The sequence below is a fragment of the Festucalex cinctus genome, chromosome 14, assembly GCF_051991245.1.
Source record: "Festucalex cinctus isolate MCC-2025b chromosome 14, RoL_Fcin_1.0, whole genome shotgun sequence".
In the NCBI taxonomy this organism is placed as follows: domain Eukaryota; kingdom Metazoa; phylum Chordata; class Actinopteri; order Syngnathiformes; family Syngnathidae; genus Festucalex; species Festucalex cinctus.
The window spans coordinates 25,435,911-25,451,664 of record NC_135424.1 but is presented as its reverse complement, the minus strand read 5'-3'; the positions used below and the strand labels follow the sequence as shown (position 1 = coordinate 25,451,664).

General features: G+C 42.0%; 1 protein-coding gene across 1 annotated transcript in view; it reads left to right on the top strand.

Moving 5' to 3' along the window:
* The window catches only part of piezo1 (piezo type mechanosensitive ion channel component 1 (Er blood group)), a 286,359-nt gene that overhangs the window by 243,801 nt on the left and 26,804 nt on the right, over positions 1-15,754 (top strand). The window contains exons 40-45 of the mRNA XM_077496131.1: positions 82-214; positions 2,309-2,456; positions 10,317-10,469; positions 13,592-13,653; positions 13,767-13,925; positions 14,003-14,150. Of these exons, the coding sequence (XP_077352257.1) occupies positions 82-214; positions 2,309-2,456; positions 10,317-10,469; positions 13,592-13,653; positions 13,767-13,925; positions 14,003-14,150 (803 nt within the window). The remainder of the gene's footprint in view (positions 1-81; positions 215-2,308; positions 2,457-10,316; positions 10,470-13,591; positions 13,654-13,766; positions 13,926-14,002; positions 14,151-15,754) is intronic.

The following is a 15,754-nucleotide window of genomic DNA, read 5'->3' as shown; positions in this document are numbered from 1 at the left end:
CAGTATAGGATGTGTAAGTTGTCTTGCTTGTTTGTTTCTATGTTTTGGTTTATTCATCTGTGGCTGTTTTGATTATTCTAGTGGAGACCACTGCTGAGTGCACACATGCGGGCAAAGACCTCGCAACAAGGAAGAGGAAAGTCAGAAGGAAAGAAGGAGCCAACAATAGAATACAGACGATCAAACGCAAGCTCAAACAAGCATTTACCAATGGGTTAGTTAATGCTTTTTTTTGTGCTAAATGATGGTGGAAAATGTCTTAATGTTCGGGCTGTGCAATATATCGAAAAAATATTGCGAAATCGGGCCATGCCATATGCATATCGCAAAGACATGCAATAAGTTTCATATAGAATTGTATGCTTTTACCTGAAATTGACCAAACTTAAATGGGCATCACCATCCAATAGTTGAACATTATTTAGGGTATTTACATTTAATTAACTAAAAATATATTGAGCTTGCTTAATTTGCAACATGAAAAAAAGTTATTCTTTCATTTGATAATGAAAGTGTTGTTTCTTTTGGTATATGTTACATGATGTCACATAATATCGATATCGCAATATTGAACAACTATATTGCATAGCACGTTTTTCCAATATCGTGCAGTCCTAATTCATGTAATACTATCACATGCCACCTCACTTCACCAGTTTCTTTATTTTTCCTGTTGAATGAAAACATTTGAGTTTGACGACAAAAAAATGAATAAGAGACAGAGTTCACTTTTATTGTAAGTACTTACTGTACAGTTGACTGAATCAAATCAATATTTATTTATATAGCACCTTGTATACATTAAATGCATACCATATAGGGTTTAAGTCTGGATATTGATGTGGCCAACCTTCCACTTCTTTCACCAGTTTAACTCTAGGATCTCACAATCAGTTTGATGGAACACGTAGTGTAGACCTCTGAGTAAATTTTGCAGTTGCCCTCATGTGTTACATTATTAATAGAGCTGTCAAATGATTAAATTTTTTAATCAGATTAATCACATCTTAGAATTTTGATTAATCATGATTAATCACTTACTTAAAAAGGCTTTTTTCCCCAACATATTTTGCCCGCTAAATTTGAAGCGCACCTGTTATGTGTTAATTTTTTCGACATTAAATGTTATGAGGACGTCTTCAAAAATTTATATTCACTGCACACGCTCATCCTGCTTTTTCTAATCAATTAATTATTTGCATAATTTAAAATGGGATAAAATTACCTACAGCATATGTAAACATTTATTAAATGCGTTACTTTAATGCATGTAGTTATCTTTATTGCTCAAACTCCAACTGTCATGCTGTGTGTTTTGCAGGCTGTGCTGTTCAGTGATTGGTTTTTTTGTTTTTTTTAAAAAAAAATTGTTTTTTTTTTAAAAGCTCAGTGATTGTTTTGTGATTTCAGCTGCCTGACCTCTGTGAGCACCTGGCTTGATGGCCACACCTGTACCTCATTGCTCCTGATTAGCCCAGCTATATAGAGCTGGTCTTTGTGGCTTGCGGTTGTCGGACTAAATCTCTTGCAAGCCACTTTCGCCCAAGTTAGTTACGGCTCCGTGTTTTTGACTCTCGCCTCGTTCTTTGGATTCTCGATTTCGCCTGCCGGTTGGTATAGTTATTGTTCTCTGATTCTTACTAGTTTTTTGTGTAAGCACTTTAAGTTCTACTTGCCTTTTGCAAGCTCTTTTTGTTATTGTTACCTCCGTGTCTTGGCGTGCATTTTTTGTTGTTACTTGATATGTTTTCGGTTTGGTTAGACTACTGTATTTTTGTATTAGTGGTGTGCTTGTGTACAATAAATATTGTAAAGTCTGAATCGTGTGTCCGCGCTTCTGGGATCCACACCACACCTTACACCAACAGCTACCTTTAATGTAACCATCCACTGTTGGCTAAAAAGGATCATCTGCGGTCCAAATTAATAGTGTGATTAATCTGTGGTAAAATAATGATTAATGCGATAATTTTTTGTGATTAATTAATTAGTTAACTCTTTAACTTTGACAGCACTAATTATTAACTGTAAATAGAACTCTGACCCGAAAACAAACAACTAAAAGAAGGCAATTAAGTATTTGTCTAATTCACTTTAATCACCTAAAAATGTGGTTTTTGCTGAGCAAAAAATGCTTCAGAGCTTTGCAGCAGAAGCAAATGAAAATAACAGGATATAATAGATGAATGTTTGATTTTTTTGTCTTATATTAATCACTTGTTGTCAAACCCAAATGTTTCGGTCTACAGTAAGAATAAAGGATTTGGCCTCACTGTTGTAAGTGTAACACATCTGCCTCCTTTGACAGGATTCACAGACTTTACAAGCCAGTTCAGGGATTCTTCTTTGATACACTCCAAGCTGATTATCGCGTTGCCACTGATGTCTACGCACTCATGTTCCTGACTGATGTTATCGACTTTATCATCATTGTCTTTGGATTTTGGGCTTTTGGGGTGAGTACAAGTTATCCATTTACCCGAATTATCCCAAATCTGTTTTACTGTGGCAGAGAGCCAAAACCCAGGTAACCCTTCCCCAGTGGTACAGTCCAAGTCTTTCTCATTTATCCATAGGCTCTTCTGTCACATTTTAGCAATGTAAACACTGTGTTGCAATATAAACACTGTTTTCTAGCTGCAGTTGAGCCAAGAGCACTTCCAAATTGGATGGACCCAAATTCAAAACTTAGAGATACTCCTCAAGGAATGTGATGTAAGCCAACAACAGAGGTCCAAAGGCAGAACAAGAGGCATATGATGAGTGGTATTTAGGTTGAACAGTAAAGAGGGAGAGAAAGCTCGATACAGGTTGGTCAGAGAGAAAATATTTGGAATAATGTGGAGCAGGTTAGGCCGACTTAAGGACGGAGAGAGAAATGTGTTGACTGCTGCCAGTAGTGTGTTGGACACGGAACGGTGTCTGTATGGGATCCGTACGGACTGCAATAAACACCAAATATGGTGCATAAGATTTCCGTGTGTGTAAATCTCTACCCACAACACCACAAGATCAAGGGGGGGGTTCACAGTGAAGAGTTGAGTTTATGCAATAACAACCGTATTTATAGAAAGCTACCGTACTTGTAGACAACAGCCACACTTGCCTTTCATTCATATCGATAAACTTTTGAACATTATTTACGGGACTTTGACTCTTCTACCAAGGGTAAGTTGGGTTTAAATTGTGTTATTTTGTCATGTTTAATTTATTTCAAGCTCGTTTGTCTTTTAAATGTCCGACTCATGCCAAGCTATGTAGTTAGCTAGCTTCCCGAGACACTTTTTATCATCATCTGATCCATCTCTATTATCTCGAAGTATGTTCATAAAAAACGAAAAATTCCACATGCAGAATCTGGAGAAATTAGAAATTTTGCGGAAACCATCCGGAGCTCCGGATACATACAGCACTGCAGTTGGTGTAAAATGCTTTCTTTTCCTTGCGGCGTCTGTACAGAGCCTGTTCCATATCCGTTTCGCAGTCAGTGTAAACTGGGCGTATGGGATGAAATGTGTACTGGTGCCCATTTTTGACCAAAAGACATGTAGTTTTATAAGTCCTAGAGGAATAAAGCTGATGAGCCACATACTGAAGTTATAAAGCTTTTTCTACAAGTGCTTGATGTCATTGGCCCTTGGGTTTAACCTTGCTCTCGCAAGATGAATTCTCACGGTATTTGTGAGTTCACAAACCCCGAAGAATACATCTTGTACCACTCCCGTTGATTTCCTCTGATTGTGGTTCGGACCAATCACAGAGCAACATTGTGTTTGGGGGCGGGATATGCAACTGTGACGAAACCAGGAAGCCAGTGCTGACGCCAGAGCTAACAAACAAACCTAACATGGACGAATGGACACTGCAATTAATTCCGTTCTCACAGAATTACTCGTGTATTTCTAGCTGGTAAGATGTTCATGCTTTTCCCCCCTTCGGCAAGAACGAAGACGAAATTTTCACCCATGGCCGTGATTGGTTAAAACAAACGTGTAGAATGATGCATCGTCCAATCTGCTCCAATTATTGTACCTGTCCCGACCAAATTACTGTGGAGAGGTACAAGATGGATATTGCGGAGAACTTGCTTGAGTGAAGCGCATATCCATCTGGCTATTGCCAGGTTACCTTGGGTTACCAAGCTGATTAATCTACTGGTCTCTGACCAACTGGCTTCCGTTTTACAGTAACATAATATTTTTTTGACATGTTCCAGTCTGGTTTCCGTAAGCTACACTCTAATGAAATTGCACTGCTAAAAGTGTCTAGTGACATTATGACATCTGTAGACTCTGGGAAATCCATTGTTCTTGTTCTGTTAGACCTCTCTTCGGCTTTTGACACTAATCATTCACCCCGCTCCTGCCTACCTAATGGAAACTAACTTGGTACTGTTTAAGACCACACGGAGTTACTTAATGGATGAGAACAAACGAATCACACTCCCGCATCCATTTTCTTAACAGCTTGCTCCTCACAAGGGTTGTGGGGGTGCTGGAGCCTATCCCACCCAGTTGCGGGCAGTAGGCGGGGTACACCCAGAACTGGTTGCCAGCCAATTACAGGGCACACAGAGTTGAAAAACCATCCACACACAAAAGCACACCGAGGGACAATTCAGAGCTCCCAATTAACCTGCCATGCATGTCTTTGGAATGTGGGAGGAGACAGGAGTACCCGAAATAGACCCACGCAGGCACGGGGAGAACATGCAAACTCCACCCAGGAAGGTTCGAACTCGCGTCCTCAGCACTGGGAGGCTGACATGCTAACCAGTCATCTATCGTGCCGCCCTTTTCCAATATAATTAACTGGAATTAAAAATTAATTAATTAATTAATTAAAAACTATAGATGAGTTGTATCGTACTTTAGACAGTATGCCTAATGGCAGAGCACCTGGTCGAGACGGCTTTCCGGCTATATTTTTTAAACATTTCTGGTTAATGTTTGCTCCATTATTTCTAAGAGTAGTAACTGAAATTAAAAGTAAAGGTGATATACGTCAAGATATGAATATAGCAGCAATTAAACTTTTATTAAAGCCAGAAAAAGACCCTACCCTCCCGTCAAGTTACCGACCGATATCACTAATTAATTCCGATATTAAAATTATCGCTAAGGCCTTGGCATCTCGATTAGAGACGGTAATCTCGACAATTATTCATAGTGATCAAACAGGTTTTATTAAAGGTCGTCATTCTACTAATAATATTAGGACACTCTTTAACTTGATTAGTATGTCACAGCGGTATGATAAAAAGGCAGTTGTTATTTCGCTGGATGCAGAAAAAGCATTCGATAAAGTTAACTGGTCCTTCCTCTTTGCTGTCTTAAATAAATTCGGCTTCGGGGAGTCATTCATTCAATGGGTCTCAATATTATATGATTCTCCTAAAGCTACAGTTACTACTAATGGGATTACATCACAGAGTTTTACTTTACAAAGGGGAACAAGACAAGGGTGCCCAATTTCTCCTTTATTATTTGCTATATTTATTGAGCCGCTTGCATTAGCTATACGTCAGGATAGACGGATCCAAGGAATCCACTCCGGGACAATAGAACATAAAATTAATCTATATGCCGATGATATATTACTCTATTTAGAAGAACCTGCTATCTCGCTAGGGGAAGCATTTAAATTAATAACTAAATTCTCTCACTTATCAGATTACTCTATTAACTGGACAAAATCAACATTATTACCTATTACAGAAAATTCATGGAATCCTACAAGTCAGGATCCACACTACTCCTTTCCTACAGGTAATTTAAAATACTTAGGTGTTAAAATTTCACCTAAGTTAACTGAATTAACTTCTTTAAATTTTTCACCATTATTGGATAGTATCCGTAGTGACCTGGAGCGCTGGAATAATCTTCCGATCTCTTTAATAGGACGGATAGCTACTATAAAAATGAAAGTTTTACCAAAGATTAATTATTTATTTTCAATGATTCCATTTAAACCTACGTCTAACTGGTTCCAATCGCTGGACTCTGCTATCATAAAATTCTATTGGAATAAAAAAAAAGCCAAAATTAGTCTATCTACTCTTCAGGAAAGTAAATCTAAAGGAGGTTTAGAGGCACCAAACTTTATGTACTATTATTTAGCTAATCAACTACAATATCTTGTGCTATGGACACAACCCAACAGAGATACTAACTGTTGGTTGGAATTGGAGCAGAAGGATTGTAATAATCTTAGACTGTCAGATTTACTCTTTATTACAAAATCAATAAGACGACATAATTGTTTTAAAAACCCAATGATAGCCGCCACCCTGACTGCCTGGTGGAAGGCATTAGAAATTACAAACTCCCAATTGGCGCCCTGTGGGCTCTCTCCCATTTGGCATAACCCCGACTTTCAACTTAATAATCAGTCGTTCCATTTAAGCCTATGGGAGCAGAAAGGAATTACACACCTTCATCATCTTTTCTCAGATAATAAGTTTATATCGTATACAAACTTGGTCCAGAAATATGAAATAAAAAATGGAAATTTCTTACATTATCTGCAAGTTAAAAATATGGTTAAGAAACAAATCCCAACACTTCAGGATACGCTCCAACTGCCTGTCTTAGCTAAAGATATTATAAAGCTTTCTCCAACAACAATAAAGAAAATATCAAAAATATATAAGTTATTTTTATACACAAATAAAACGTATTTACCGACTTTAAAATGGGAAAAAGACTTGTCTATAGTTCCGGAACCAGACTTTTGGACCCAAATCTGTGAAAATGTATTTAAAATGACCAAACAGACAAATTTGCAACTTATCCAATATAAGATACTTCATAGAACATATATTACACAATATATGATGAAAAAAATGGGACTCTCTGACTCCGACATTTGTCTCCAGTGCTCACAAAACACTGCCGATACTTATCTTCATGCTTTATGGTCATGTACTCCAGTGCTGCATTTCTGGACTAAAATCTTGGAAAAGCTCGCTGATATATTAAACTGTAGGCTTCCTTTATCTCCAAGATTGTGTTTACTAGGTGACTTAACAATAACTGAGCTACCATGTAAACAATCTCAATCTATATTTATAGCCCTTACTATTGCTAAAAAAATAATCCTTGTCAATTGGAAAAATAAACAATCTCTAAATATCGACCACTGGTTAAACTTACTAATAAATTATATCTCAATGGAAAAAATCTCTGCCTTAAATAAAAATCAAGTATCAAGATTTAAACAAATATGGTCTATGTACATAGAATATTTTAATCTCAATTTGGCAACTTAATCCTGCCAAGATTCTGCCTGTTAACGAGAGCCACCACATCGTTACAACTTCTGTTTTCGCTGCTTCTGTATTTGGTATTTTGTATCTGATTGTTTTTATTTTTATATAGTCAGGAACCTAGTTGCTGCTAGTGGGCTCGAGCATACCACACTATACGACACTATACTCAATAACTCCTTAAGATCTATTTCTAGTGGGCACTAAGCATCAACACTTGGTGTTACTGCATGCTAATTAGTCAATTTTCTTGACGCCGTCCCCTGTGGTCGGGCGGGGGTGGTTCTGCCCCCCCCCCCGTTGTCTACTCGGTGGCGGTTGCGTCTTGGCCGCTCCCTGGGCCCCCTGTGGGGTGCGGTGTTGGGGTGCTTCCCCTGGTGCCCGGGGCGGTGCCGTCCCGGCGCGGTCCGCTGCTCCGTGCCCGGCGGCGCGGTTCGGGGTGGGTGGGCCTCCGGTGTGCCCCGTGGTTCCCTCTCCCCTCCCCCTTCCTCCCCCCCGTCGCCTCTCCCTCCTCGCCTCCTCCCGCCCATCCTCCTCTGCCTCCCGGTCCCTTTTCCCTTGTCGCCCTCCCTCCTCCTCCCCCCCCCCCGCCTCCTGCCCTGCAGCCGCCCTTTCGCCTTCTTGTCGTCTTCTCCCCGCTCCCCCCCCCCCCCCTTCCCTGTCTGCCCTGCGGCCCCTCCCCCTCCCTCTCCCTGGGCCTGGGGCTCCCTCCCCGGCCCGGGCGTCGGGCTCCGGGGGCCGGGCGAGGGTTTGGGGCCTGCCCCACTCCGGTATAACTCCTGGCGCCCCGGGCGGGCTCAGGTGGCCGGTGGGCTGTCCGGTAGCCCTGCTGCGCTGGCTGTCCGCCCATTGTGGTGCCGGGTGGATGAGGTGGGGGGCGGGTGGGGGTGGCGGTGCTGGGGGGCGGGCGTGCCACCTACACCCGCCGGGTTGGGTGAGGCCCCGCTGGTCGCTCCTCTTACTCACTTCACTAGCTTGCACTATACACTTTGTAAATATACACATAGGGCACACAACACATTTCTTGGTGGGGTGGGGAAGGGTGGAAACACCGTCTTCACCCTTCAACTCCCCTCCAATTTTAATGCACCTCACGTCCAAGGGGAGGGGTGAGTTGGGGCGGGGAGCCATCAGAGGGGATGGACTGCAGTGCCTGGCAGCGCTGTGGTCCCCCCCATTTGTGTCCCTGCCCCACCACTTTGTCCCTCCATTCCCTTTTTTAATGCACCACACATATACATATTCATTTTTTTGGGGGGGATACGGGTGTGTCGGAGTAGGGGAAATTTTTTCCCTCTGCTCCGACTCACCTGCTCCCAATTTTAATGCACCACACGCACACACTTGTATATAAACTGGGTGGGGCCACATTCACGGTGTAAGGGTAGAGCTCGCCAGTCGGCGAGCTGGCGGACTCAGTAACAGGGTTAGGTGTCACTAGTACTCTGGCATGACGACCGGGGCCTCTCCCCACCGGGCTCGGTGTTCTGGTGTTCCGCCTTCTCCCCTGGTGCTTCCTCCTCTGCTTCCCCCCTCCCGCCGCTGTGCAAATCTCGCGCGGCTGGAGGTGGGGTGGGCACATCTTCCCTCTCTGGGGGGCCGGGTTCGCTGGGGGGGTGGCGGCCGTCGGGGGGGGGGGGGGGGGGGGGCTTGTTTGGGGGGGGTGGAGGTATGGGTGGGTGGGGGGTTGGGTGCTGGGGGTCGGGGTGTGTTCGGGGATTTGGGGGTCGGGGGTGGTGGGGCCTGGGTCGTGGTGGATGGCGGGTTTGGGTGGGGTGCGGGGGGGTCGTGGGGGGATGGGGGCTGGGGACCGGTGGGGCGCTGTGGGGGCCCGCTGGGCCTCGTTCTGCGGCCTTGGGCTCGGGGGTGTGGGCCGGGGCTGGGGCGGGGGTGTTCCGGGTGTCTGGGTCGGCTCGCCGACCGGTGTCCGCTCGGGTGGCTTGGGGGTGGCCTTGGTGCTGCCGCGGCCTGGGGATTCCGGGGGGGGGGAGTGCTCGCTTTGCTGGACCGCGGTTGACGGCTTCTTTCTTTGGTGGTGGTCCTTATGCATGCCAGATCCGTCGCACCAGCATCTACTGAAACTCAACAGAAGTACCCTCTCCCTCCCACAGCCCCTTGAATCAGTTGGTGCTGGTGTCTGTGGTTCTCACTTTGCTTTATCTATCCTTCCCTCCTTCCTCTCTTTAGTTTTTCCTCTGGTCACTTGAGATCTTAATTTATTAGAAGTATGAGGTTTCTGGGGTTGGCATAAGACTCTGGTTTTGTAACCACGCAGGAGGGGTCTTGTTGGTGCTGGACTTCACTTTGATGGATTGGATGTACTGGCTTCTATGGATCTCACTCTGCCTTATCGATCCTTCCCTCCTTCCTCTCTTTAGTTTTTCCTCTGGGCTCTTGAGATCTCGCTAAATTTGCTGGAATTTAGAGGCTTCCGGGGTTGGCGTAAGACTTTGATTTTGTAATCATGGGGAAGGCAGGAAGTGTTTGGTCGGTGCTGGATTTCACTTTGATTTACCTTTCTTTTCTCTTTATTTCTTTTTTTTTCTGACCTTTTCTCTGGTCTCCTGACCATTTAAACCTCACGACTCTGGCAAGATTCTGAAGTACCTGGTTAAGGCGAAGGGTAATGGGATATTTATAAGGTTTTAGGTGAATGAATGAGTATAAATTTATACGTATTTGCACGCACGCAAACGCACGCACACATACACACACAAAAAAAAAAAAAAAAAAAAAAAAGAGCAATGATGACAAGACGTTGAATCGGTAAGACTACCGAATGAACAATTCTGAGCTCTTTAAAAAAAAAAAAAAAAAACTGGAATTAAAAATTTTCAATACACTGAACACCATTCACAGGACATAGAAAATGACATTGACCCAGAAAATAAAAATTTTCATAACCTCAATAACACCTGCGAGTATTGCACAGATGAACAATATACAGTTGTGCTTGAAAGTTTATATACCCTTCGGGTATGTAATGTAATGTATATAGTATACAGCACAATAGCTTATCTTAATCACTTTCTTGTATTTGCCCCCTTAGAAACACAGCGCAGCAGCTGATATCACCTCCACCTTGTCAGAGGACCAAGTACCTGAAGCATTTCTGGTGATGCTTCTCATCCAGTTCACCACGATGATCATCGACAGAGCTTTGTATCTGCGCAAGGCTGTCCTGGGGAAACTCACTTTCCAGGTTCAGTTTACCTCTTCATATTATTCATATCATTTAAACCCCCTGGTTCTATTCTGAAGAAATTAGTACTAAATGATCAGTGTCAAGCACTGTTATGTTCTGGAGTTGGATCCCAAAAGTGCAGACACAAATAAGAGTTTAACACTTTATTCGCATAACATCAAGAGGCGTGGAACTAACTTGACTTGACCAGAAACAACGAGAAGGCATTGAGGAAGAGAGAAGCAGGTGGCCAGCTGGACAGAGCAATAATCCGACAAAAACACATTTCTCAGACATCTTATAGACAGTTGTCAGGTTTAAACACCATCTGTGACATTTCTAAACTGCACAAATGAGGAGACAGACATTAAAATGAGAAAACAAGGCCTTTACTTGTACAAGGAGAGATAAGCGAGAGATGCGTGCTGGTCACAATCCTCTGGCCCACTCTGACACAACTTCCTACTTCTCTTTTATTTGGGATTCAACTAACAAACACAAAAGGTCACACGCTTGCCTCGAAAGGAAATGGGAGTAATGGCAGCAATGTGATAAGTAACTACAGCAGTCGTAAACACAGAAGACATCCTTTAATCGTCACGACCACTAATCCTTGAAGGCTGTCTATTGTCCTGGTGTGGAGTTCTTCATTCCCGCATTCCAGATGTCCTGAGGTTGAATGCACATGCAGCAGTTCCAAACAGATAGCACAATACTGAGTAAAATGCTTTTACAATTAAATCTATGTAATAAAAGAGAAAATATGGAATAATATATACATAATAATCCTAACAACAGTAAATCGATCTGATTGGTTGTGGCTAGACATGTGGGTAACAGGACTGACATGGAATTATCTGATTGGCTGTTGACTAAAGAGATTAAAGATTCTTGACATCACATAGCTTAAGACATCAGTTCAAAACAGACACGCCGGGCGCCCGGGACTGGAGCGGGCAGCGGACGCTGCTCAAGCGGCAGCGGAGCTGGAGCGAGAGACGGCCGCTGGCCGGACGCGGATGCTGGCCGAGCGCCGCCGGAACTGGAGCGAGAGAGAGATGGCCGCTGGCCGGACGCCGCCGGGCGCCCGGGACTGGAGCAGGGGGTAGACGCTGGCCAGGCGCCACCGGAACTGGAACGGGAGAGTTGCCGCGAGGAGGGGACTTGAGATGACGGCACCTCTGCCGAGACGAGGGAACTTGAGATGACGGCAACTCTGCCGAGATGAAGGAAGTAGAGACGGCGGCTCCTCTGCCGAGACGAGGAAACAGTATGAATGGACGGGAAGTGTTTGCGTGAATGGAGCATGCATGGGACAAGTGTGATGTGAGCGCATTGTTTGTAATTTTTTATACTGCTTAATTTATTCATATTTGACTTGTTTTAGTACGGTACATTGGATAGTACGCCAGGGGGAAAAAAACTTTCAACTGAGAGCGGGTGAGAAGGCGGCCAGGCCTGGCCCGACTTCTATGAAAATGTAATCGATCCTCACTAAATATGTGCCCATCCCTACTCATATGCCCAAATCTCTGAAATTATTAGAAATTAGAAATTTTTAGTCACTATATATATAGTTTTTTTGGTCCTATATTCATATCGCCGTTGCACGGATGCGTGCGCACTCTGCTGCAGCGGGGCGCTTTTTTTTTCTTTTCTTTTTTTTCTTTTTTTTTTCCGAGTTGCACCTATCTGGCCCCATCCCATGAGATATCCAGGGGATAAATAAATAAATAAATAAATTCGCTCCCTCTCGCTATGGTAAATGCTGTGGAACCAAACAGACGACGACACTCGGGGCTGACTTCACTTCTGTTGGAAGCCTATTCCATCTGTGTGCAGCATAATGGCTAAATGCAGCTTCACCATGTTTCCTTCGAACTCTGGGTTCCACTAGTTGGCCCAAGTCTGTAGATCTCAGAGCCCTGCTGGGTTTGTACTCAATCAGCATTTCTTGGATATATTCAGGACCCAAACCATTTAGTGATTTATAGACGAGTAGCAGAACTTTAAAATCGATTCTACAGCTGACTGGGAGCCAGTGTAAATCCTTAAGTAATATGTTCTGATCTCTTTGTTTTGGTCAGAACTCGAGCTGCAGCGTTCTGAATGAGCTGCAATTGTCTCATGTTCTTTTGAGAGAGTCCAGTCAGAAGACCGTTACAGTAATCTATTCTGCTGGAGATAAAAGCATGGATAAGCTTCTCTTGGTCTGCTTGAAGCATGCAGTCCTTCAGTCTGGATATGTTTTTCAGCTGGTAAAAGGCTGTTTTAGTGATGAATTTAATATGATTGCTGAAGGTCAGGTCTGAGGCTATTAGTACCCCAAGATTTCGAACTTCGTCTTTAGTTTCTAAAGACAGTGACAAGCTGTTTTTTAACAGCAATCCTCTTTTCTTTATTGCCGAAAACAATGAGCTCCGTTTTGTTTTCATTCAGCTGAAGGAAATTTTGGTTCATCCAGTTGTTAACTTGCTCTAGAGAATGACACAATACGTTAATAGAACTGCTGTCATTTGGGGACATTGATAAATACAGTTGTGTGTCATCTGCATAACTATGATAGTCAACATCGGCGTTCTGAAGCATTTGACCCAAAGGTAACATATACAGACTGAACAACAGGGGTCCAAGGACTGACCCTTGAGGGACCCCACATGTATTGGCCTTTTCGATCAGATTCAAAGTTTCCAATGGTCACAAAGTAACTCCTTTCCTCCAAATAGGACCTGAACCATTTAAAGACTGTTCCATTTAACCCCACCCAAGTTTCCAGCCTGTCTAACAGTATATTATGATCAATCGTGTCAAATGCTGCACTGAGGTCCAACAAGACGAGCACCGATACCTTCCCTGGATCAGTGCTCAACCTTATATCATTCAGTACTTTAATCAGAGCTGTTTCTGTACTGTGATGAGGTCGGAAACCTGACTGGAGTTTATCCAAAAGTCCGTTTAAGCTTAAAAAATTGCTGAGTTGATTAAAAACCACTTTTTCAACTATTTTAGTTACGAAGGGAAGGTTTGCGATTGGTCTATAATTTGCTAGTCATGTGTTTCTTGAGTCATTGTCACACTGTGCGTCCATCAGAAGTTTTATGTGCTTATTTAAGCATTGCATCCTTTTGCTCTTATCCAAGGTTGTTCTTGTCTTTGGGATACACTTGTGGATGTTCTTTATCCTACCTGCTGTCACTGAAAGGTGAATTTCAAAAGAACTAGTTAACCATTTTATTTTCATACTATAACATGGTCATAAACCAAATGTTATTGTTTCATTATCCTAATTGTCTCTACCACTTTTTCTATTTATAGGAGATTCAATCAGAACTTTGTGGCTCAGCTGTGGTACTTTGTCAAGTGTATTTACTTTGCTCTGTCAGCATATCAGATCCGTTGTGGATACCCTACTCGTATTCTTGGAAACTTCCTCACCAAAAACTACTCCCACCTCAACTTGTTTCTCTTCCAAGGGTACGAGCACAATGCAAAAATGAATCTTTCGATGATTTTATATTGTTTGTTTATTATTTGTGTCTGTGTGCATGCAGTTTTCGTCTGGTTCCTTTCCTTGTAGAGCTGCGAGCAGTAATGGACTGGGTTTGGACGGATACCACTCTGTCTCTGTCCAACTGGATGTGTGTAGAGGACATTTATGCAAACATTTTCATTATCAAATGCAGCCGTGAGACAGAGAAGGTACTACAAGCACATACCTAGTTAGCGTTTGGGACATGACAGGGGTGACACAGGGACAATTTGTGCTTTTCGCTTTTGTTTTTTGCTCTTTTTTTTTTCATTCTTCTGCCACATATTCTAGCCATAAATAACACAATGAAAAAGTTTAAGTGTTAAAAAAAAGTGGTTCCCGGCATTTTTTGGCTTGATTACCCCTGATTCATTTTGTCATACCACTCCACTCACTCATATGTGTTAATGATTCTCCAAAAGTAGAACAAAACACAACTGATTTATTTATTTATTTTTAATTGAAAATGATTTTATTTCATTTCCTTAATTTAAACATTTAATTCTTAGGCATTGTAATTTTTCCTTTTCATTTTTTTTATTTTTTTTTATTTTTTTATTTTTTACTGAAATGAAATATAAATATTTAGCCTTCAAACTAGATAATATAGATAAAACGAAGGCATCAAAATAAAGAAAAACTGCGTTTGTTAATTATAAGTCTTCAGTTCACATTTGAGTAAAAAAAAAAAATGGAGATCATTTTTTGTGATTTTGGAGTGGCTGTGTTATAGGTTATTGATCAAGGGAATATATTATTAACCCCTACTATGTGCTCACATACCACCAGGTGTACGTGGACCCCTGAATATACCCCCTTATGAACTATTTACATTGTCACATACAACAGAAATTGAAATAGTTAATAACCAATCGATTCAAACGATTTTCGATTCAAAATTATTTGATTGACAAATGATTTTTGCTTCAATATACAGATATGCAAAAAATTGTCATGATCTACTCCAGTCTGCTTTGCAAGACAAAATGACAAATAGATCGATTAAAGCAGGGGTGTCAAACTCATGTTTGCTCAAGGGCCGCATAGAGGAAAATATACTACCAAGTGGGCTGCATCAGTAAAATAACGGTATAACTCTTAAAAACGATTGCCGCCAATTATACGCAGATTTTCGTTATTTGTGTGCCAGCCCGAAATTACAGAGCTCAACTGTAATCATATTGTTCCGAACAATAATACAAATGCAAATGGAACGCGGCAACACTGAGTCATGGATGTGTTAAATCGACCTGTTTTGAATGCATATTGTTCCCAGAATGCATTGCGTGGTGGAGTTAATGACCTTATAAGGACGCTAATCCTTGTCATATCTATTTGTTACCAGTAATTGAATTTGTGTCGTATTTAACACGTTTGTCGGTCTATGATTAATAATAATAATAATAATAATAATAATAATAACAATAATAACTAAACAAACCGTAACTTTAAGTTGTGTGTAAAATATTGACATCCAGAACGATTCCCCTGTACATGTTGCATTGTTCATCTGAGGACTGCTTGTGAAGTTACAAATTTTATATATTTTGATTGTGGCCGACTGATTAATTAGTCTGACATAACAATTTTTTTTTTTTTAACTTTACAAAATCATCTCAGGGGCCGGATTAAACCCCTTGTGGGCCTGATCTGGCCCACGGGCCTTATGATTAACACCACTGCATTAAAGTGTCTTTTTTTTTGTTTTTTTTTGTTTAAACATTTAATTTTTTATTGTAAGTCCCTTTTCCCACAAAAAAACAGCATGTGGGCT